At 44.8% G+C, this 21128-nt stretch overlaps 6 protein-coding genes across 7 annotated transcripts; 2 read left to right on the forward strand and 4 right to left on the reverse strand.

The window, feature by feature from the left end:
- Positions 1 to 1284: 1284 nt before the first annotated feature.
- On the reverse strand, positions 1285 to 4677 carry LOC119554630 (phospholipase B1, membrane-associated). Its single transcript, XM_037865625.1, has 4 exons — positions 4406 to 4677; positions 3229 to 3429; positions 2052 to 2849; positions 1285 to 1727 (listed from the first exon to the last, which is right to left on the reverse strand). Exons 2-4 carry the CDS (start codon positions 3415 to 3417, stop codon positions 1452 to 1454), a joined length of 1263 nt encoding a protein of 420 aa, XP_037721553.1. The 5' UTR covers positions 3418 to 3429; positions 4406 to 4677; the 3' UTR covers positions 1285 to 1451.
- Positions 1607 to 7395, forward strand: LOC119554631 (fibroleukin-like). Of its 2 annotated transcripts, none has more exons than XM_037865628.1 (4): positions 1607 to 1737; positions 6206 to 6304; positions 6362 to 7161; positions 7219 to 7395. In XM_037865628.1, the coding sequence occupies exons 2-4, from the start codon at positions 6227 to 6229 to the stop codon at positions 7352 to 7354; spliced, it is 1014 nt and encodes a 337-aa protein (XP_037721556.1). In that variant the 5' UTR covers positions 1607 to 1737; positions 6206 to 6226; the 3' UTR covers positions 7355 to 7395. The 2 variants fall into 2 exon arrangements, with proteins under 2 accessions (XP_037721556.1, XP_037721554.1); XM_037865626.1 differs by lacking the exon at positions 1607 to 1737 and adding an exon at positions 5810 to 5947.
- Positions 7396 to 8028: 633 nt separating this feature from the next.
- On the forward strand, positions 8029 to 18586 carry LOC119552723 (tuberin). Its single transcript, XM_037862473.1, has 15 exons — positions 8029 to 8297; positions 8384 to 8514; positions 8576 to 8827; positions 8889 to 9025; positions 9083 to 9257; positions 12495 to 12701; positions 12758 to 13672; positions 13770 to 14376; positions 14476 to 14675; positions 15145 to 15401; positions 15482 to 17528; positions 17590 to 17733; positions 17825 to 17995; positions 18061 to 18156; positions 18218 to 18586. Exons 1-15 carry the CDS (start codon positions 8243 to 8245, stop codon positions 18338 to 18340), a joined length of 5517 nt encoding a protein of 1838 aa, XP_037718401.1. The 5' UTR covers positions 8029 to 8242; the 3' UTR covers positions 18341 to 18586.
- On the reverse strand, positions 9543 to 10759 carry LOC119552725 (peritrophin-48). The gene is made up of 2 exons (XM_037862476.1): positions 10652 to 10759; positions 9543 to 10594 (listed from the first exon to the last, which is right to left on the reverse strand). The coding sequence occupies exons 1-2, from the start codon at positions 10656 to 10658 to the stop codon at positions 9552 to 9554; spliced, it is 1050 nt and encodes a 349-aa protein (XP_037718404.1). The 5' UTR covers positions 10659 to 10759; the 3' UTR covers positions 9543 to 9551.
- On the reverse strand, positions 11112 to 12306 carry LOC119552724 (ketohexokinase). The gene has a single exon (XM_037862475.1). It carries the CDS (start codon positions 12261 to 12263, stop codon positions 11145 to 11147), a length of 1119 nt encoding a protein of 372 aa, XP_037718403.1. The 5' UTR covers positions 12264 to 12306; the 3' UTR covers positions 11112 to 11144.
- LOC119552726 (ketohexokinase) lies at positions 18498 to 20103 on the reverse strand. Its single transcript, XM_037862477.1, has one exon. The coding sequence runs from the start codon at positions 19772 to 19774 to the stop codon at positions 18857 to 18859; it is 918 nt and encodes a 305-aa protein (XP_037718405.1). The 5' UTR covers positions 19775 to 20103; the 3' UTR covers positions 18498 to 18856.
- Positions 20104 to 21128: the final 1025 nt, after the last annotated feature.

A 21128-nucleotide genomic window follows, 5' to 3' on the forward strand; every position in this document is an offset into this window, starting at 1 on the left:
GCCCGAAAGTCTTATTGATAAACATCGAAACTTTTCTAAGTCCAAGTTTCCAGCCGGAGAAGTATGAGAAACTTGTCGACCATGCCTCGCATATATGGGTATATAGCAGACCGAAATCGGAGCCCAAAAATGTGCTGACCGATATGCGGGGGAACGGGGCTCAAGTTCAAAGTCAATGACAATGCGCCGGCTTTGAAATGCTGCAATAAGCCAGATCTCGAAATAAATGCGATAATTGATGTTTCTGCTCGGTCGTTTTTTATTTGTTTACTCAATGTTTGTTGCTGGTTTTTAGCACCGGACGGCGAAACCGTTGAGCGGGTGATTTTGGAGGCGGAGTAATGGGGCTGTACGGGGACCATTAGCCCGCTCGAGGCACGTACATCGCCGAGCAGTTCGCTTTTATACCCAGCCACCGAATTAAACTACAATTATGATCCGGCTTTATTGATGTTCGCTGGTGCGTGTGCCACGCTGACTGGGGAAAATAAATAAATTGTAACAGGTTTTATGACGCGCCCATCTACGGACTGTTTGTCGTGTGTCATCGGTGGCTCTTATCGCTTATCACGGGGTGATTCGCAGCTTTATAACGAGCTGGGAGATGTTTTAATAAAATACACGACTGCCTTATTGCCGGCACTTAATGGGTTATTCATTTTGCTTAACTCCACTCGTACGGGTGAGCATTTACTCCGTTTGAGGCACAAAAGAACCGATTTGTTAAGGTGATTATAATAACAGGCAACACATAATTAACATTATTATTTGGGTCTCGTTTGCTCATGCACATTAGGTTTATGTCATTATTTAGGAGGTGCCTTAACTTGGGATTTGACTAAGCTTACTCCAATTCTGTTTCCACAGCCAGTTTTATTTAATGTTTACTTTTGGCTGTAAACATTTGTATACTCGTTATTAATTTGAGCTGTTTAATAATATGGCTACCTTATTGCCGGTACTTTATGGATGATTAACTTTTAACACTTTATTTGTACGGGTGAGAAAAGTAATCCGAATGGAGCAAGTAAAGTTCCATCGCCAGTAGGCACGTGAAGAATTAAAATTTTATTTTTATTATTTTCATCTTTTTTTCTTAGTAAGATTCGATTCATTTTTCAGTTTAGCATATAATATATATATAAATATTTCCTCATTATTATGGATCACTTGTAATCGATGTCAACGGCCATCAAAGTTTTCCGTACTCTGCCAAAAGAAGTACTCACATGCCCACTGTTTATGCTAGAATTATGGAAATTCGCCATGCAAAATTCACTCACGTAGTTCAAGAATATCATTTTATTTGACTTTCTGATGATCGTCGTCTATTTACACTTAGCGTGTGGCTAATTTAAACTACAAATACAAAGGCAAACATGGAAGGAAGACTTAGGAACGATATCACAGGGAGTAATTCACAGCGGAGTACAGGCTGGCACCACTTTGGATTAGATCACAAACTCCGGACGACTGTTCTCCCGGGTGATGAGATACGGACGCTGTTCGCTGGGGCAGCGGAAGGTCTCGAAGAGATGGGTGGCGAATCCACTCTTTTCTCCCGGAAGCTCCAGCATATTGTTCCATATGGAGTTGGCCGCCGCGGCATGTCCCCGCTGGCTGAGATGGAAGCAGTCCTCCGAGAAGAATCGAGTATCCGTCTGCCCGGAGCGAGTGCGCGGAAAGTCCTGGAACTGCGAAAACGGCTGCACATTTATCGTAAAGGTCTGAAATAAGGTAAATATAAACTTTTCAGATAACGAACTCAAAGAAATTTTAAATAAAACAGTTGGGTTAAGAATATAATCTTAAGCTTTCGGTTTGCAAAGGCCAACACTCCCCTAAATGCCAAAGAACATCTCTAGTTTTTCTGATATTTCAGAAAAACATAGTAGTTATTATAAAAAACAATTTTAAACATCTCAATCATGATATGAGTAAACTTTACCGATTAATTAAACAAAATTATCTAAGAATAGGTTGATTAATATTTCACTCTTACCCAAACAAATAGTGATTGGATACCCTAATTTTAGATAACTCAAGCTTACCTCGGTGTTGAACTCCTCCCTATTGGCAATCTCCGAGTCCTTGGCTATCCAGCGTTTCATTATGCCCTCCAGATAGTCCAGCTGCCCCTTGCCCTTACCCATCAGGCAGGGACACTCGAAGCGGAGAGTACTGTAGCAGATGGGCGGCAGACCCGAGAGGTTGGTCAGGAACCGCAGATTGGGGGCGGGCACTATGTTCAGCATCAGGCGGGGCACATTGTCCCTGAGGTAGCGATAGGTCTTCACCATATTCCTTTCGTGCCAGTCGACTGTCTTCTCCGGTTCCGGATAATAGCAGATGTCCGTGCAAAAGTCGTTGTTGCCGATGAAGAGGGTGATCAGCTTCCAGTCGGCGGTCATGTTTACTTTGGGATCCCGCTGCATGCGCCGTACCAGAACCTTGGCCATATAGGGCATATCCCTGGACATGGCGGCCAGCTCGGCGACATCGAAGCGGGATGTTCGATCCGTGGAGATGCCGTCCTTGATCGCATATCCGTACAGGTTGGGGTTGAACTCCTTCAGGATGTTGGGCAGCGTGAGGTATTTCCGCCAGTCGTACTGACCCCCAATGGACCACACGACGCCCCGGTTCTCCACGGTCACATGGAGTAGATTCGTGGCGAAGATCCCGTTTCCGGCGGTCAATGAGTCACCCATTGCTCCAATCACATCGATGTCTCCGGGTCTCAAGCGGTGCACACTGGTCGGTCGCTCCTGACTCCTTTTACCGGGTCCGTGCTCCGCATCGCAGAACTCCAACAAGGCTCGCGTACGGGGATTCGACTTCTGGGTTTTCTGAAAAGGTGCCGATTCGGAAATAGGACTTTTAAGACTTAGTACTTACGACACGTTCTTATCTTATCTAACAATTGCTAAAACAACTAAAGCAATTTAAGGTGTTATCTAGCAACTATTATAAACTATATAGTTTTCTTTAACATTAAAATTATTTAATTTCTGTATATGGCTAAGGGAAAAGCACAAATTAAAACCTATTTAACCATATAATACACATTTATAATAATATTCGCTCAATAAGACACCATCAAGCTGGTCAATTAAAATGAAATAACAGTATATTGACCGCATTTCGGATGAATTCTTAATGCCAACCAAAAGGAAATACTGATCCCATCGAATCCGGATCAATGATTGCATTATCCGCTGGACTTACCCCCGCGATTTGCACGCGCTGCACGTTTTGTGGATCGTCGCCAGATCGTCCGGTAAAGGCCAGGCCCAGAAGACGCAGCGGTCTGTAGACATTCTTCAGAGCCACGTCCAGTGACGTGCGCTGTGACGTCACATGGCCGAAAGTGATCAGGAAGAGGAGGCCAAAGCAAATTAGCCGATTCGATGACATCTCGAAAGACAGCTGAGGCGAGAGATAAGATAAAAGCCATGTAAGTCTTAACCAGGTCTGAGGGCCCGCCCTCTCAGCACTCTACACTCCACACTCTCGGTTTCGCTGATGACGTCCTCGACTTTGAACCAGTTCGCCGAGCTTGGCCAAGAAATTACACAGAAGCCAAGCTCACTCCCCTTCAGTTTATTCACCTTTGGATGTTTTTGGCTTTTGTTTTGGCTCGTCGGCTTGGAGCCGACTAATTTTAACATTTTAGCATCAAATAATATTGACCACATTATGCTAATTTATTGCTACGGTACAAAATCTTACGGAGCCACAAAAAAAAAGCGAAATGACTAATACATTTGGCTAGGTGAGAATAATGTTTTCATGAAATACCACCACATGGGTTAGAAATGAGATTTTAATTATTCCCATGGAACTCGAAAAAGACATCATATAATTAGGTATTATTATTGATAAACGTTTTCCTCAAGAAAGATCTAGAAACACAGATGTTTCTATTCTGACATATTTTAATTGCAGCTATGAATAACAGCTTAAGCGTTTTAATTTATTGGATAATCTGCGGACATTTTAAACACAATTACTTTAAGGAACACAAGAGCACAATTCTTTTTAATGGCCGTTGAAAGTTATTCTATTTGTTTCATTATTTATTACTACGTTTTATTAAGATCTAAATCACCAAATCTTATGCATACAACTTTAAGTCATTCATTAACATTGCCAAAGAAAAAAACAGTTCACAAAGTTGCCGAAAATAGATAAAATTATCCAAATTATACGGAAGTTTCGAGGAAGGGGGAAACCGAAGTGGGGATATATAAGACATCTAGAGAGCGTGCCAAATCCAGTTGTGATAAAGTTTGATTTAAATTTCGATTTCATTAAGCCAATCGAATTTGCTTCCTTTCAGCGCCACGCGAAACAAAAGACTTAGGAAGCGAACGCGAATATATAGAACAACGCGAAATCATACCTTCTTATGTATGTATGTTTATGCAGATTCGAATAATCTAAAACAGCCAAAGACTATAATTATTGTCAGGGGATTTGTAACCGGATAACTTTTCACTTCACTTCTTTTTCTGTGTAAATCTTGCAATTGTTCTTTTCCCACACAAATTGCACAATTACTCGAGGACCCCGATCAACTATTTATTCCAGGCCAAAAGCGCGATGAGCGTCCGGCTCCGACGATGGCTTAGAACCAACTGCTGGGTAGAATTTCTGATTATGCTGATTTTATACGGTGTGGGTCCCAGCGGGCAGCGTACGACGACTACGCATAGAATAAAATGGAATACAACTAAAAACAAAACCACAAATAATCGCATGTGCGAGACGGGCAAAACAGAACAAAAGTAAAAAATGTATATTGGTTGTCAGAGACTCGGACACATACCGGTTAAAGCCGCGAATGCGAAGCGCTAAATGTGATCTTCACTTTCGTTCGGCCGATAAAAATAGTCTCCAGACACTGTTTCCAGCCCAAAGTGGCGGCTATTACACCTGTCATGCGTGGAACCAGCGATCGCGATCGCGATTCTAAGTCAGCCAGTCATCGTGCCTTCCGGGCTGTAATAAAATCGGACACTCACTATATAAATAGAAGAGCTCGTACTTTGGTCCAGACGATTGCCGTTTATAGACGCTAATTGGCCGATGGGGATTTTTAATAGTCGGGATGGCCATAAAAGAGTAAAGGTATTTATAAATTTACATTCGCATTGGCAGGGAACCCAAAGCTGGTCATTATTTGTTTCCGATCCAAAGTCGCAAATAACACTTCCTATACAAGAACCTGTGTCTTGCCTAGTGCAATTGACTAACCTTGTGTCAATACAATAATAACGGCCAGAAGCAATTAAAGCCAAACAACGAATCTGGAGAAGAAGCAGCAGCAACTTGTTATAAATCAACGAGCCCAATCGACAAGAAGGAACCGTCAAAGCACACAAAATACAGCCACATCAAGTCGAGTCAGCTTCTTGCCTGATTTATGACGCAGGCAGACAGCCCGGAGAACGCTTTAACTTGTATATGGTATACTAGATGTCACTTTGGAGGATGATCCGATCCAAGCGAGTGCCGGCGTTAATCTCAAAAGATCTTTGGGGTTGATATCACTCAATTGAGGGACTTAAGTTCAAATGAATCAAATAACAAAGGAAAACTTTTTTCGTCTTTATTGATATTTTGGAATATCTATTCAATCCACATAAAGTTATTTAATACTTACACCAAAATATAAAACAAATTAAACAAATGTATTGCATTTATAATGATTTCTTTCTTTCTTTATGTTTTAATAATATACAATTTGATTTTTTTAGGAACTAATTCGGAGGAGGTGCTAGTACTGGAAAGAGTGCACTCTGTAGTAGATCGATAAGCTTGAATATAAATAATAAATATATATAATAAATTGAATCGCACGTCACTTCTTATCAGGAACGCTAAGTAAGGGCTGAGCTTAGTTTTAATTCTGATTTGGCACTGGTTGGTAAGCGGACTAAAAGTAAGACTCCTATTTGTTTCCAAGACACTATAATAATAGATATAAAAATAAATAACTTTTTATGAAGTTTAAAAAACAGATTTCGAAAATGGTACAATTGGCTTTAAATTTCTATGGTGATTAGTGGTGTAAGCAATGGGAGAATCGGCTGATAAGAATTGGATGAATCATGTTTCGATTTTCAATTTTTTTGGTTAATAATATAAACCCAACTGACCTAATTATCTTTGATTTTCCAAGTAATCTTAATGGTTTCAGATTTTAATATTATTGGTTGCCATGAATACCGACAACCTTAACAACCTCTCTCAGATATCTCAAGGATCCTCTCAAGAATCTACTACTGACAATAATTTTGTAAGTAAAAATATAATTATAATCTCTATTATCTCTATAAATAAATTACAATTTCAGTACAGTTGCGATGTGGAGGTAGTAAGCAGAACAAAGGATCAAAACAGGATTGTGCAAGGACTAAAGGCCAAAATTATTGTTCTAGAGCGGAAACTGGTGGATGCCGAACTGAACTGCGAAAACCAAAGGGAAAGGAATGACCTATTTGCACGCATAATTAAGGATAAGGAGGATATTATAAAGACCTTAAATGTTTCTATAGAGTTGACTAACAAATTCAAAGACTCCAAAATGAATCAGATGCAAAGCGAAATTGATGAATTGAAAAAGGCGCTCGACATAAGCAATAATAAGAACACAACTAAGTCCCCTGAAGAGAAATTTGAAAAACAAATGGAAAAAATCCATCCGATTCCTGGCCTCAAAGACTTTCAAGCAGTTTTTCAAGATATTCCCTCCGCCGGTTCTGGTTGGATGGTAATCCAGCGACGAATCGATGGAAGTGTCTCCTTTAGCGAGATGCAGCTAGAGCATGATTATTGTTATAAAACTGGATTTGGTAGTATTGCACGAGAATTCTGGCTTGGTTGCGAAAAGTTGCATTTATTGACTACAAGTCGAAGGCATGAATTGTACATTCAATTGGTCGACTTTGATGATTGCATTACCTTCGCTAGATATGATAACTTTTCGGTTGGGAGCGAAATCGAAGGATACTCCGTAAAGTCCCTTGGCTTATACTCGGGTAATGCTGGCGATGCAATGTCGGGTTCTCTGAACAGGAAATTCAAACACTACGAATGTTACTATTCCGGCTTAGGAAAACTTCTTCATTGGTCTTGGTGGACTGGCTCCCAATGGTAATGATATAAATGACAAAAAAATTTGTACTATTTAACACTGTGATATTTTTTCAGTAATTTAAATGGATATTACCATTCGTCCAAAATCGTTCTTACTGACCAAAATGGAGTTTGGTGGGGCAATTGGAATAATCGGGGAAGAAGCTCTCTGAAGTCATGTAAAATGCTAATCAGGCCAATGCTAAATTGAATAAAGCTAGTACACAATTGCAATTAAAAAAGAAACATTTTGTTAATTATATACTGGACAAAAACACTTTAAAAAGTGGAGATTTTTCAAGATTTCCCAAACGGCTTAGATAAATCCATTTGTTTTCAATTCCTTTATATTAGTAACACGACAGTGATTCGCCTAACAAGGATTCTGAAAGGATGACTTTAGGTTGAAAAAAGGCTATTCTCCAAATTTTAGTTCGTTGCCTTACATTTATTTTCATATAATTCGATTTTGTAGTTATTAGCCGAAAAGTATGCTCTACAAAGTAATTGTTTACCTTATACACAGGCAGGGGCGCCGATATGTAGGTATGTACGTAATATTTTGTAGAATAATTTATAAAAATTATTTTGTATCAACGTTATGTTGTTACAAGTTCAAAATCATAACAATTTAAAATAAAAAAGAACTGAACAACCAAATTAAGTGAATTTGAATTATGGTTTCCCGCCTAGTGGATTTTTTAGTGACAAATCGGGGATGCTCGAGTGCGTTTGGCATAAAGGCGGTTCCACCGTCTGGTAACACTGCTCCCAGCTGTTTTTGCTGAGCAGAGAGCAGATCTTGCATCTCCCTTTTTCACTGACACTTACGTTGGCTTACGTTTGGTTGACACTTACGTTTTGTTACGTTTACTTACGTTTGTTAAAACGAAACCCCCCACCTCCCACCACTATTAAAAACAAAGCAATTCTCTTGGTCGACCAGAATTTCGCTGGCAAAAGTCGCGCCTTAATTGCCCAAATAACTACATATTTACCTCCCCTCCCGATAATTGTTATTAGGACCTAGGATAGGAATTACTGGTTGCCCACTCACCGCCACTGCTCCACCGACCACCGCCCCTTGCAAGGACCCACCATGAGCTCCAAGGACAAGTCCAAGTTCAAGCTGTTCCTCAAATCGCTGCCGGCAGGTAAGAAAGAGCTGGGTGCACTTTTTTGGTCAGGCCAATTGAAGTAGAGTTCTAATGGGATTTCCGGATTCCGATTCGGTTCACAGGTTATGTGGGCGAGCGGACTCTGCGGCCGGAGTTCGAGAGGGAATTGCGGCCGGAGCAGCCGGTGGCCCAGCGATGCAGGATGCTGAAGGAGCTGGGCGACATGCAGCTGCACAACTTCAACCTGGACGAGGTGGGTTTCGTTGCATTTGTCGAATGAAATTGACTTATATCCTTGTACTGACCCCCTGCAGACCGCCATCACCATTCTGTTCAATCTCACCAACGATCTCATCGTGCCCAACAAGCCGGCCGAAACGCGCCAGATTGCCTTGAGCTTCTACAAGCGGCTCATTCACACACAGTACAAGAACCTGACCATCATGCGGGAGAAGTTCTTCCTGGTCATCCAGAACCACGAGGCGCGCGAGGATCTGCGCCACCTGCTCGAGCTGCTCGACACACTCACCGACAATGGGAAGGACATCACCAACTTCGAGGAGAAGGTCGGTCTGGGATTGATCAAGCCAGGGCCATCGTTATCTCAATCCCGTCTTGCTCTTACAGATTGGTAAGTTCATGCTGCTCTGGATCCCAGCAATCACGGAGGCCAATCTGCTCAGCCCCTATCTTGACATCCTGGTCAACCTGATCAAGTTCAATGCGGCACACCTGGACAAGGACATCCTCGTGGGCATCGTGCAGTGAGTGGTGCTATACTTAACTCAAAAAACATGTTATCTAAGGTAGTCTTCTTCCAGGAACGCTTGTGATCTGAGCTGCAGCGTCACCGTCAACGAGATCGGACTGCAGTGCCTCACAATTCTCGAGATGGTCATCGGGTACACCATCTTTCCCAGCGAACCGCTGCCGCAGTGCATCACCACGTTGTGCCGGACTGTAAACCATGCCCCATACTGCCCGTCCTCTTTTAAGGTGAGTGGTTAGAAAATGCAGAAATCAGTATTGTGGACTACTGAATTTGTACTTAGACCTAAAAGTTTAGAAACGCTTTTTCGTAAATCTTGTACTTAAAGATATCTTATTATCTGGTTATATAGAAATTCCAATCATTTGTTCAATAGCAAATGAGTTTGCAATCATAGAATCATTTTAATATATCACTTTAATTAAGAATTTTAATTTTTGTTGGTAGGGTCAATAATGTAATTACTTTGTAGAAGTTAGATATTGCTTTATTAGATTAGATTGATCGCTTTAAACAATCGCTTATAACGAAATGAACTTGGACGAGAACTTGTCGTAGCTGCTGACTACCTCCAATAGAGACTGCGGCTGCTTGGCATTGGACTCCGTCTCTGGATTCTCTTTTTGATGTACCACCTCTTTTTCTAATTTTTTCTGAATTGGCTGGGGTACCTCAATCTTCACTTCATTTTTGACTGGGATGTTCACCTCGGACACTTCTTTCTCCCGTTCCAACTCCTGCTCCAGCATTTCCTTCCCCACCTGCGCCTTCTGGCAGTCGTTCCCCAAGTCAAGACTACAGTATCGTTGGACAGCATCGAAGTACTGACCACGTGGACAGCGCATCTCCAACACCCGCTTCCTGGCACACACATAGTATCGCTGGCAATCACGGCTGTGCGGCGCCAGGCGGCTGCCCGTTCGGATGCACTCGTCCAGAGCCAGAGCCTGTTCCGTCAGCGTCGGCGGCATTGTGGGCTTCTCCAGGCAAATGCCCGTGTGATCCGGCAGGCAGCTACCCACTTTCTCGTTGAAGTAATCTCCCGATGGGCACTGCACCAACTCAGCCTGCCCGGAGTGACAGCGGAAATATGTCTCACAATCGCTGGGATTGGACAAGGTGGCATTATCCGGCAGAACACAGCTGCACTGATGGGCTGCAGTTATGGCCACGGGAAGGCAGGCTCTGTGGCCCGGGTCGAAGTAGTTTCCTGCAGAGCACTTGGCCACAGCAAAGGCTCCATCCTCCAGGCATTGTCTGTATTGTAAGCAATCGTCTTTAACTCTCTGTACACCGTTGGCTAGACCACACAACAAGGACTCATCGGAACAGGATCCGGGCACACAAATCATCATCTTCTTGCTAAAATGATACTCCGCAGGACAGCTAAACTCCTGGAAGGGCAGCTCCTCGTCGCCAGTGCAAACGTAGAACCGTTGGCAATTGAACTCATGGGGCAGCATTTGCCAGGCATCGGAAATCCGGCAGACTGAGGCTATGTCTGGATAGGCTATTCCCGATGCTGCGGTGGTGCCCAAAACCAGCCATAATACCAATAAGCGATCTGGAAAAGCCGAGAACATTTTGATAAAACTGTAGCCACTGTTTTTGTTCTACTCACTATGCATTTCTGTAAGATGGGAGCTTTTGTAAGGAATCCGTCGAATGTCGTATTGATTGGATGTGGCTTCGCCTTTTATGTACTCGCATTGGCGGGGATTTATCTGCTCATTTTCTCATTTGGCAATCGCTAGCCGAGATTGCTCCGACAATTGTTTATTAATACTAATGAGTATTCTGCTCATTATCTGCCACGATATTTTCACCACTTATCGAGGGCTCCGCTGACTCCAGCGCCTCTTATCAGTCGACATGTTCCGGCCGATGATGATTAACCCTAGCTCCAAAATAAGAGGTGATCATGGAATCTGTGGCATTCAGTAGTAAAAACACAATCTCAAGGCCCTCAAGATACCGACGATAAGCCAGAGGGGCGCTGACCCAGTTCCCTTCAAAAGGCCTTAGTCCAAGCTTTTCACTTTTGGTGAATTATATGTCGATTGCATATCCTTGGATTGAGATTTTAATTTATTTAGACTTTACAAAATTGAGTTTTATGCATAGTAACAACCGATCAGATCCTTGGGCATACATCGCAGCACATCGAAACCGTTTCCGGTCAACTTGAGAGCGGCAGCCCGGGTTCCATATTCGACTGCATCCCTTAGCCGCATCTGCACCTTGTGCAGGGCATAGATCACGGACGCCGAAAAGGTGTCGTTCACATACACACGATCCACGATTTCTGGCGGAATCTGGGCACCCACCTTAAAGTAGGTGTCATCTGCCATCAGGCAGCTGGCACCCTCCACATTGTTATTGTAAATGACAATGGGTTGATTATTCGGCGGACCATTACACTTTCCATCTGAATCCTCGGCCGGCGGATCGGGTGGCAGGTATGGCATCTTTCGGGGCTGGTTCTTCTCCCAACGAGCCCGTGCCGCCCGCATTTCATCCCTGAGCGCCCAAACAACCTCACGTCCATTCATGAAGGCGTAGGTGCGCATCATGGTCTTCCTAGCGAAGACGTAGTCCACCATACTGGCCATTAGCATGGTGGCTGGCCGCATGTTGTCCAAATCCACGGAGAGCATGATCCTGGACTCGGGACAGCGCTCGTTGAAGTCGATCACTGCCATGATCATGCGCTTCATTTCGACGGGATTGCGGCTCTCGAAGTGGATCCACGAGTACTTCTGATAGTCGACGGCGCCCACGAACTGCTGGTAGGTGAGCTCCTGGTTGGCATTGAAAAACTCCAGGATGGTGCGTGAATCTGCGTTCCGCTGGACAATGATGCTGCGGTGGGCAGGACGATGGTTCGTCAGGGGGCAATTAGAAATGTCGATGCCCTGCGATTGGAAACTACTTAACAGGCTCTCGAAGGCGCGCGCACTGCTCAAAACGCCTAGAAACTCGCACTCCAAGCCCAGTCGCCTCCACACGGTGCAGATGTTGGCCGCCGGACCGCCGCGCCGCCAGCTTCCGTCCTTTGTGCGCTGCACCTGGCCTGGTACTAGTGGTTTGTCCACTATGATGATCATGTCCAGGGTACAGCTGCCCACGGCTAAAACGTGGCGCTTGGGAGGCGGAGGCGGTGGAGGTGGGTCCGACGGAAGGTGAAGAACCCTCTTAACGGTTATGAACTCTTTGACGATTTGCTTTTTCATTTTTTTGGACTTTTGAATTTTGACTCCTGCCAAATGTGATTGTGTATTGACAAAGATTTAAAAGAAGTTTAAAATAATCTTTTGAGAAGGTGTACCAAAATATAGCATCGGGTTGGTAATATGGTTTTTTACTTTATAAGACCTTACGCAAATACAACAAGTGGGAAAGTGTTTCTTAAAGATCTTATAATACCCACATGATTATCTTCACTTTTTTTTTTTAATTTCCAGATCATGAAGAACCTGTTGGGCACTCAGTTAGGGTACCATTCCATGAAGATGATGTGTTGCATCCTTAATGATCGCGCTCTTTACGATGACGCGCACCTCTTACGTGGGGCCGTGTTCCACCTGAACATGAACATCTTCGGATCGAACATTATTTTTCAGGTTTCTCCAATGACCTATGCAACGAATGTGCTGACGGCCTTCCTGCGGGTAAGCATACTCATTTTTGAATAAAGATTAAAAATACGTAATTATTATTTCTTTAGGCACTGGACAGTCGTCAGGTGATCGTAACCTTCGAGGTGATCCTCAGCGTTCGCATGGTGATCAACAAGCGGCAGCTATCGGAGATCATTTGGGATCGGATCTGCGACATTATGTCCTCAATAGTTAGCAACATCGAGTACTACGAGGCCACCAACATAAATAAGGATCGCCTGCACCACCTGCAGATCAATTTCCACGAGAACATCGACTGCATCGAGAAGCTGTTGCAGCAGGACCGTTCCCTGATTCTGGGCAATGTGGAGCGCATCTACGATCTCATTGAGCGAGTAGCAGATCGACGGCCAGAGGCCTCCGTTCTCGCACTCATCGAGTACCGATCCCGCCGAGTTACGGCAACACGGCCTGAATGGCTCCAGGTCCTGGCCCAGTTCGTTCGTCGCTATTACCGCATGTCCAATGTGAATGTGCGCATCAAAACGATCGAGGCTCTGGTGCGGATTATGGACCAGAACCGAGCCTGCTACGAGGAAGAGATCCTAAGTAGGGTGGTGCTCGTGCACCTGTCGCACATCCACCAGGAGCCAAGTGTACAGGTGCGAGTGGCAGTTGCCCGCGCTCTTTCAAACTTTGCTACGCACTGCGATACCAAGCGGTGCATGGACTTGCTGGACATCTTGGAGGCACTCATCAATCGTCCCTTTGAGCACACGCGTCATGGATCATCGGCTGGAGACGCTTCCCTGACGGATGTGGCCGTGGGCATGGTAAACAGCGAATCTGACATCGCCGACATTACCGCTGCCGTTGATGGTTTGGTCAAGGTGTTCGCAATCAAGTTGCACCGCCTCCCAGCGGTCCATGCTCTTAAAATATTTAATATTCTTATGGATCACCTGGAATTGCACTACGACCGACCCAAGATCTTCGAGCACACCAGCGTAGTGCGCCATAAAGTAAGTGAGAATTACACACAATTTACGTTTTAAATATATTAGCACTGCTGCCAATGTTATCCATCATAAAATAATACGTCTTTGTTTCCACCTACAGATATTTACCTGGTTGTTAAAGGCCCGGGCCAATGGCTCCTACCACATTGGCTATCCGGAGGGCAGCAACGAGGTGGTAAAGTTCAGTCACTACCTGGGCATTGATTCACCTCTGCTGGCACAAGCTCACACCACATCGATATCCATTCGAAGGGTCTGCAAGCTAATCGTGAGGTGTCTGGAGTACGACACTGACTATCAGGTGTTCCAGCTGGTCATCAAGGAGCTGCCCAAGGTGCTGCAAAACAAGGCGCTCGTCCAGGGCAACGACATCGAGGAGTTGGCCAACTCGCTCCTCAAGATCAACTCGGTTAGCACCAATAAGTTTAAGCGGCCCACCGACGAGATCCACGCCCTCGTGTTGCCCGCCATAGCTTCCCTAGTTATCTACCATGAAACCCTGCAGCCGCAGCAGCACTACGGCATTATAACTGCTTTGAATTCGAGAGTTCTGACTGGCATTGCCAGCGTCTGCATCAACACCATGACCATTCTGATATTAGAGATGCCAGAGGCGCTGATGCGAAAGCTGCCGGACGTGCTGCTTCAAATGAGCAAGATGTCGGATACAAATGCACTGGCCACTCCGGTTCTGGAATTTTTGTCCTGTGAGTAAATGGAAGATAAATACTTCAAAATACTAACTAGAAAGCGCCTAAATCTGCTCATAAAATAATAATTAAATTGACAATATCTTTTTATGGTAGTGTTGATCCATCTGTCCAAGCATCTTTTCGCGAACTTTACGTCCATGCACAACATGTACGTGTTTGCCATCACGCTGCCGTATACAAAACCTCATCGCTACGACCACTACACTGTTTCTCTTGCCCATCATGTCATAGCCGGGTGGTTCCTCAAGTGTAAGCTGGAGCTGCGCAAAAACTGTGTGAGCTACATCAAGAGCGTAAGTATATGAAACAACTTTTTATACCCGTTACTCGTAGATTTAAAGACTATACTAGATTGTCGGAAAGTATGTAACATGTAGACGGAAGCGCCACGCCCACTCTAACGCCTACAAGCAATTTAAATGAGAGTTTGTTCTTATTATCAATACCTATCTACATGCCAAAAATTATTGAAATCGGACCATTCATTAAAAGTTATATTATATTAAAATAGTAATACTTTGCAGAAAATAAGCTGTTTTCACTAATACGCCACCAAGCCGCTAGAGGCGCTATAGGCTAGTTGCCGCTGAAGGCCAAAGGCGGTAGGTGGCGCTATAGACTAGGTGTGCAGAGTTGCTTTAAGCATATCTCCATCCCTCTCGAACTCCCTTAAGCTGAGTAACGAGTATCTAATAGTCGATGCCATCGACTATAGCGTTTTCTCTTGTTACATCTTGTATTAATTGAATTTGATCTTTGAAGTCGATCCAGTCGAATGCCAAGATGCTGTCAAGCGACATTGTGAACCTAAACTCGCTGAACGAGGACTCATCCAACCGTAAGCGCAGCACAAGTCTCACGGAGCGTGGTAGTCGAAATAATGCCAATGCCTGGAACGATCTGGAGATGCGGCCGCAGATGAACAACGTACTTCGCAACTTCCACGCCGAGTTGGCTGAGACCTGCTTTGACTTCCTGGCCCGCCACACCTATTCGCCATGTCCGTCGATGCCTAAGCGGTGGGTTTTTTTTTGTTATAGCTTTTTTTACAACCTTAAAAGGAATCCAACTTGCTATAATTACACATTATGTTTTGCAGTCTTCCTGCCGCGGAGTTTCTACTGAAGGATGGCGTTTCGCAGACCTGGCTTGTGGGACACAACCTGGTTACCATCACCACCTCAGGCTGTCCGTCGGCGCCCACGCGCAGTGGTCTCTGCGAGCGATGTGCTCAGCTTGGCAAGGCTCCCAGCATCAGCTTGAACTCGAAGAGCCTCAGCGATGCAGCTCCTCCACTTTCGCCCGAGCGGGAGAGGCGCTACACCAAGGTGAGCCTGCAGCACAGCAGCGGCAATGAGTCGGCGGGCAGCACGGAGCTCACCTCATCCTCGTCCTCCAACTCGGCGACCGCGGCAGGCCATCCGCACCGACAGATCTCCAACAGTTCCACCGCTTCGCTGGACGCGCTGTCCCGTCGAGGTTCTAACCCCGAGGCCCTGGGCGGCGGTTTGGGCGATGGACCACACACGGGAAGCAACACCTCGCTCCTGGGCAATTCATTGTCCCAGTCCTCCGTGAGCATGAGTCCTTCGTCGGCATCAGTGGTGCAGCAACCCGTCTGCGTGCGCGCCTGCACTGGCTGGGCGGAGGTCCTGATTCGTAGGCCCACGGGTAACATATCGTGGATAACCCGCATTCAGAACCCCATCACCAATGATTGCTTTGGCCAGGATCTGCCATTCAACAATGTGGTTTCGCTATTTCTGCCCACTGCCCATGGTGGAGTTTTTGGGCCGGACAACACCATTCAGGTCCCGCCACATCCGTTGGCGGATCCCGAGCCCGAACTGGAGGTTAATCCAAGCGCTGCTCCACAGGCAAGTGCACTGCGCAGTCGGATGGTGGCTAAGGCTCGTGCCCTGCAGCGTCAGGAGGAGATTCACTCGGTCGGTGGAGGAAATGGAAACGGGAATGGTAACGGAATTTCTTCGAGCAGCGGAGCAGCAGCTGCCATCCCCATACCTCGGGTCTCAGCAGCCGGAAAGCGAGGCAAAGAGGCAGCTCTCTGCGGAAGCGTGAGTGATGGCGAAGCAGACGACGATTCGCTGGCATTTGAGGATGCCCAGAGTCGCGCACGAAACCCAGTCCGCCGGGTAAACTCCAGCCCGGAGATGAGCTCCAGCTGGCGGCAGTCGTTTTTGGCCAACAAGCCGACGCCGCTGTCACAGGAGCCCCTGAAAGCCATCAGCGATGAACCCCAATCGCAGTTGACACTTAAGAAGAAGAGTGTCCAGTACAGCACCAAGGACATGCGCGTGAGCTGCGAGGCCATTCCGGAGGAGATAGCCGGCTCCACGCCGCCCTCGCAAGCTGCCGCTCTAGCCCTGCAGCCGGAAAGTGGCACCCTGCCGCCAAAGCAGCACTCGGCAGACGATGTGAGCAGCCATGTAGCTGGGAGCAGCACCTTGCAATCCACCCTGAAGCTGGGCAAACCACCGCTATCGCCTGGGCAGCCGCCGTTGCTGGCCACGGGAAGGATAACCAGTTTTGGAACCTCTGTACCGCAGCCCGGGGCGCTGGCCAAGTCCAGTAGCAGTGGTAGCAATGGTGCCAATGTTGGAGCGATCACCTCCGATTACGACAATGGCAACAATGGAAACGGAGACATGATGCGAGGTCGTTCGAAAACCATTTCCGTGGTCCGGGAGGTGAACAACGGAAACACACGTCCACCGCCGGCGAGCAGTTTCCGGAACTTTGGGCCCGCCAAGCCACCCATCAACGCCAAGCTGTGCATGAACCCGAGCTTTATTTTTCTGCAGCTGTACAACACTGGTCAGCTGGGCGTAACGGATGAGCCCTTAAAGGTGGGACCCGAAAACAATAGCGCCGTTACCTTAATAGATCTGGTACCACCATTCGAGACACACAAGATCGGCGTGCTGTACGTGGGCCAAGGTCAGTGCAACAACGAGGTGGAGATCCTACGCAATTCACATGGCAGTGCCCGATATGTGGAGTTCCTGCGCAACATCGGCACTCTGGTTAGCCTAAAGGAGGCCGAGCAAAACAATCTATTTATCATGCTGGACAGGAATGGGGCGGATGGCAAGTTTGCCTACATCTGGAAGGATGACATACTGCAGGTGAGGTGTAGATATTTGATCAGAAATTATTTATTCTTTATTTCCAATGTGTTGATTGTAGGTCACGTTCCATGTGGCTACGCTCATGCCCACCAATCTGCAGGACGACCCCAACTGCAACGAGAAGAAGAGCCACATTGGCAACGACTTTGTGAAGATCATCTACAATGAAAGCGGCGAGGAGTACAATCTAAACACTATATCCGTAAGATAAATATATATCAGTTAAAGTTTATTAAGAGATCTTGTGCTAGTCCTATTCGGTTTTTTGTAATATTGTATAATTTAATCTTTAGGGCCAGTTCAACTACGCCTGCGTGATCGTGGAGCCACTCGAGCTAAACTCGAACAGAGTGTATGTGAAGGCCCGATCCGAGATATCGAAATTCGTGTGCCATGCTGAGCACCGGATAGTCTCCGATCGCAGTGCTCCTCTGCTGGCTCGACAGATGGCCCTGCACGCCAATGTGAGTATGGATAGGGTTTCAAAATCATCTCAAGCTTAATAACTAACAATTTAAATATATTCCAGCTCGCCTCGCTAGTCTACCAAAGTGTGCAGAAAAAGCATCCGTATGCATCGAATTGGCTAGAACGATTACGCAAACTGAAGCGCCTGCGATCAAAGGTGAGCAATCAATTTGCGTTTTTAAGACTAGTGATCATCCGATTAACATATTCTCAACTAGCTCATTGAGGGACTGAACAGCCAGCAAAAATCCGGAAGCGCCTCGAGCGGCATCGGAATCAACGCCTCGGCCATTGGCTCGGATATGGACGCCCAACGAGGAGACTTTATGAAATACACTTAGACAACAACGAGAGGCTCCAAACTGAAGAACAATGAGGGAGCAGAGGACCCTAAGACTCATCCTGCCATGATTCCTCTTGATTTCCAATTTTTTTGCAAAGCGGATGATTTGATAACAAGTCACAGCAGACCAACAACAAAAGTCTTTGCTTAACCAATAATCATGAAAATAATTATAATATAATCATAATGAATTTGACAAGTTTATAAAATTTGTGAGAATACATAAGCGCTGTTCATTTCGAAACTAGTTGTTCTTATTTGTGGTTCCACATTTTTTGCAGAGGTTACAAACTTCTTTTAAAATGTTTATTGTACATTTTTTTTAAAATTTTCTTAAATAAATTTATAAAAATATTGCTTGATAATTAGTAATATTTACTTAGACAATGGACACGTGCTAACAGTTTTTAAATATAATCATTTTTTTCGTCAGGCTTGTTTAATGTTAATAAATTCTTCTCAAGAGACATACAACAATAATGTGAGCTAAAATTAACGTTGGAATCAACTAGTTTTAGTCTAACCTGAGTTGTGCAATATGGTCGTAACCGAATCCAGTGATTTTGTGGCTGGCAACTCGGTTGGCAAAGTCTACGGCTTCCGCTACAGATCGCCGACCCTCAAGTGTGGCGTGTATAAATCCCGCCATGAAGCTGTCTCCCGCGCCCAGCGTGTCCACCACTTTCTCCTGCTTATAGGATGCCATTTCGTGGTAGTTCCCATTGGCATCCACAGCTCCAGCTCCGGCACTCCCCCAGGGACAAATGAAGACGGGTTTCGGTCCGCTTCCGGGGATACTGGCTGCCAGCTCTTCACAAGTTTGCCGCGGCGTCATCCAGCCCAACTGGCCGGCCAGCTCCTTGGAAAAGACCACAAAGTCGCATGGATGACACAGTTCCTGGTTCTGTTCGTACCTCGTTTCCAAATCCAACGAGATTATAATGCGTTGTCCAGTCCTTGTGTTGTGCTCCCGGATGCTGTGCATCATCTTCAAGGTGTGTGAGGTGTTGCGAGCCTCGAAGTGCACCCATCCATACTCCGAAAGATCAATCTTGCTAAAGTCTTCAAAGGTGCTCTGTGGGTAATCCTTATTGCAGTGGATAATAGTGCGTGTTCCGGAATCCTGGGACAAGATCACTGAAGAGAAGGGCGGATCCCTGTCCGTAAGAGGGCAATTCTTGGTGCCGATTTCCCGCTTTCGGAGGTCCTCGAGAAGCACTCTGAATGCATCCGATTTGCTGAGCATTCCGAAGAAGTCCACCTTGGAGCCGAGAACCCGAAGAACTGTGCTCACATTGGAGGCGTTTCCGCCACGTTGCCAAAACCCATCCAGGCAACGTCGATCGGTGTCCTCTTTGGGATAACTGGCATTGATGGTCACAAAGTCAATAACCGTGCAACCCACGCAAAGTACGGATATCGCTTGGCTCATCTCAGTTGATTTTTTGATTACTCCGAAATCAATATAAAGGTAATCTATTTTCTACACATAAAACAGGTGGTAGTGCTGCTAAACTTAAAGGTATTGCCCGTAATAGTTCCTCTTCTCTAGCTAAATCTAATCAAAATGATATACTGACCTAATTTGCTAGCAATCTAGCATTTATTAGATTAAAATAAAGCAATTTACTTAAAAGTTTAAATACATTAGTAGTATGCTGCTGAGTATATGGTTTTGGGTCCCCTTTATTTTTTTTTTTTGGCTTTTCAAATCTATATAATCAAAAAGTCGATTTTCACCTGCTATTTGTATTTATTGTCGATCGAGTTTTACAGCTGTTTTTTGTTTTTAAGTTTTCTTATCGCTTATAGAGAGAGCTGCGGGCATTTGAGAATCGAATACAGTGTTTACCCTATAGGGTGGTATTATGATCCACCAGTAAGAGTAGTTAAGAAATGTCAGTTCCAAAATGTTATATATTTGAAAAAGCAAACAATCCGTGAAGTTACGAATTGGATTATAATTTTTAAGATTGACGATTTACCAAAACACTACGTACTTTGAATAAAAAAATAAAATGTATTTTCTAATTTAAAATAATTTTCATTTTAAAATGAACTTAATGCAAAGCAAAAGTTTATATCATCATGTTATTTAGCATACTGGTATGTTTATTGTACAAATTAGATAAAGCTGTTTGTTTATTTTTAGTTTATAATATCGAGGAAATACTGTATTAACATGAGTCTCAGCCGCTGATCGCGCTCTTTAGTCCGCTCTCAAAAGCAGTGTGACCGATATGCACAACCGTTATAATATTAATTGACTTCTAAAATATTAGAAAAAATAAAGACAAGTGGTCAATTAATTAACTTTAAATATAACACAAAATAGTTGGTTTAATGAGGGGTTAAATTGAATAACAATAACAACGAAGAGAAAGGCGTTCTAAAATAAATCATTCACTACAACAATTGCTCGAAGCATTTATAATTAAAGTACGAAAAAATGTATTTTCTATTCAGTACCACGATAAATCTGATAAGCTACTAATTGCATCTAATTCCAACTTTACCAATTAAAATAATATGTACTCGGGGTATTTATAGTTTGCGGAGATTATAATAGAAATTCAACCAACTCACCTATGATGTTTTAGACACATACCAGTGAAAGTCGGTCGTGCCTCCGACACACAGTCGTGCAGCATGACGGGGCACAAATTAAAGGATGCCACGGCAAATGTCCTGACTAGACACATACAGCATATAGCATACAGCATACAGCATCAAGCAGACGCCATGTGGCAGCTTCGTCAACCACAACAGTGAGCTCAGCACAGTCA

This window comes from Drosophila subpulchrella, chromosome 3L (assembly GCF_014743375.2).
Source record: "Drosophila subpulchrella strain 33 F10 #4 breed RU33 chromosome 3L, RU_Dsub_v1.1 Primary Assembly, whole genome shotgun sequence".
In the NCBI taxonomy this organism is placed as follows: Eukaryota; Metazoa; Arthropoda; class Insecta; order Diptera; family Drosophilidae; genus Drosophila; species Drosophila subpulchrella.

Coding starts and splice junctions, on each gene's coding strand:
- LOC119554630 (XM_037865625.1), bottom strand. CDS start 3,417: ATGTCATCGAATCGGCTAATTTGCTTTGGCCTCCTCTTCCTGATCACT. Junction 2,850..3,228: donor AGCGCGTGCAAATCGCGGGG/GTAAGTCCAGCG, acceptor GCACCTTTTCAG/AAAACCCAGAAGTCGAATCC. Junction 1,728..2,051: donor GGGAGGAGTTCAACACCGAG/GTAAGCTTGAGT, acceptor ACCTTATTTCAG/ACCTTTACGATAAATGTGCA.
- LOC119552723 (XM_037862473.1), top strand. CDS start 8,243: ATGAGCTCCAAGGACAAGTCCAAGTTCAAGCTGTTCCTCAAATCGCTG. Junction 9,026..9,082: donor ATCCTCGTGGGCATCGTGCA/GTGAGTGGTGCT, acceptor GTCTTCTTCCAG/GAACGCTTGTGATCTGAGCT. Junction 9,258..12,494: donor ACTGCCCGTCCTCTTTTAAG/GTGAGTGGTTAG, acceptor TTTAATTTCCAG/ATCATGAAGAACCTGTTGGG.
- LOC119552726 (XM_037862477.1), bottom strand. CDS start 19,774: ATGAGCCAAGCGATATCCGTACTTTGCGTGGGTTGCACGGTTATTGAC.
- LOC119552724 (XM_037862475.1), bottom strand. CDS start 12,263: ATGAAAAAGCAAATCGTCAAAGAGTTCATAACCGTTAAGAGGGTTCTT.
- LOC119554631 (XM_037865628.1), top strand. CDS start 6,227: ATGAATACCGACAACCTTAACAACCTCTCTCAGATATCTCAAGGATCC. Junction 6,305..6,361: donor CTACTACTGACAATAATTTT/GTAAGTAAAAAT, acceptor TTACAATTTCAG/TACAGTTGCGATGTGGAGGT. Junction 7,162..7,218: donor TGGTGGACTGGCTCCCAATG/GTAATGATATAA, acceptor ATATTTTTTCAG/TAATTTAAATGGATATTACC.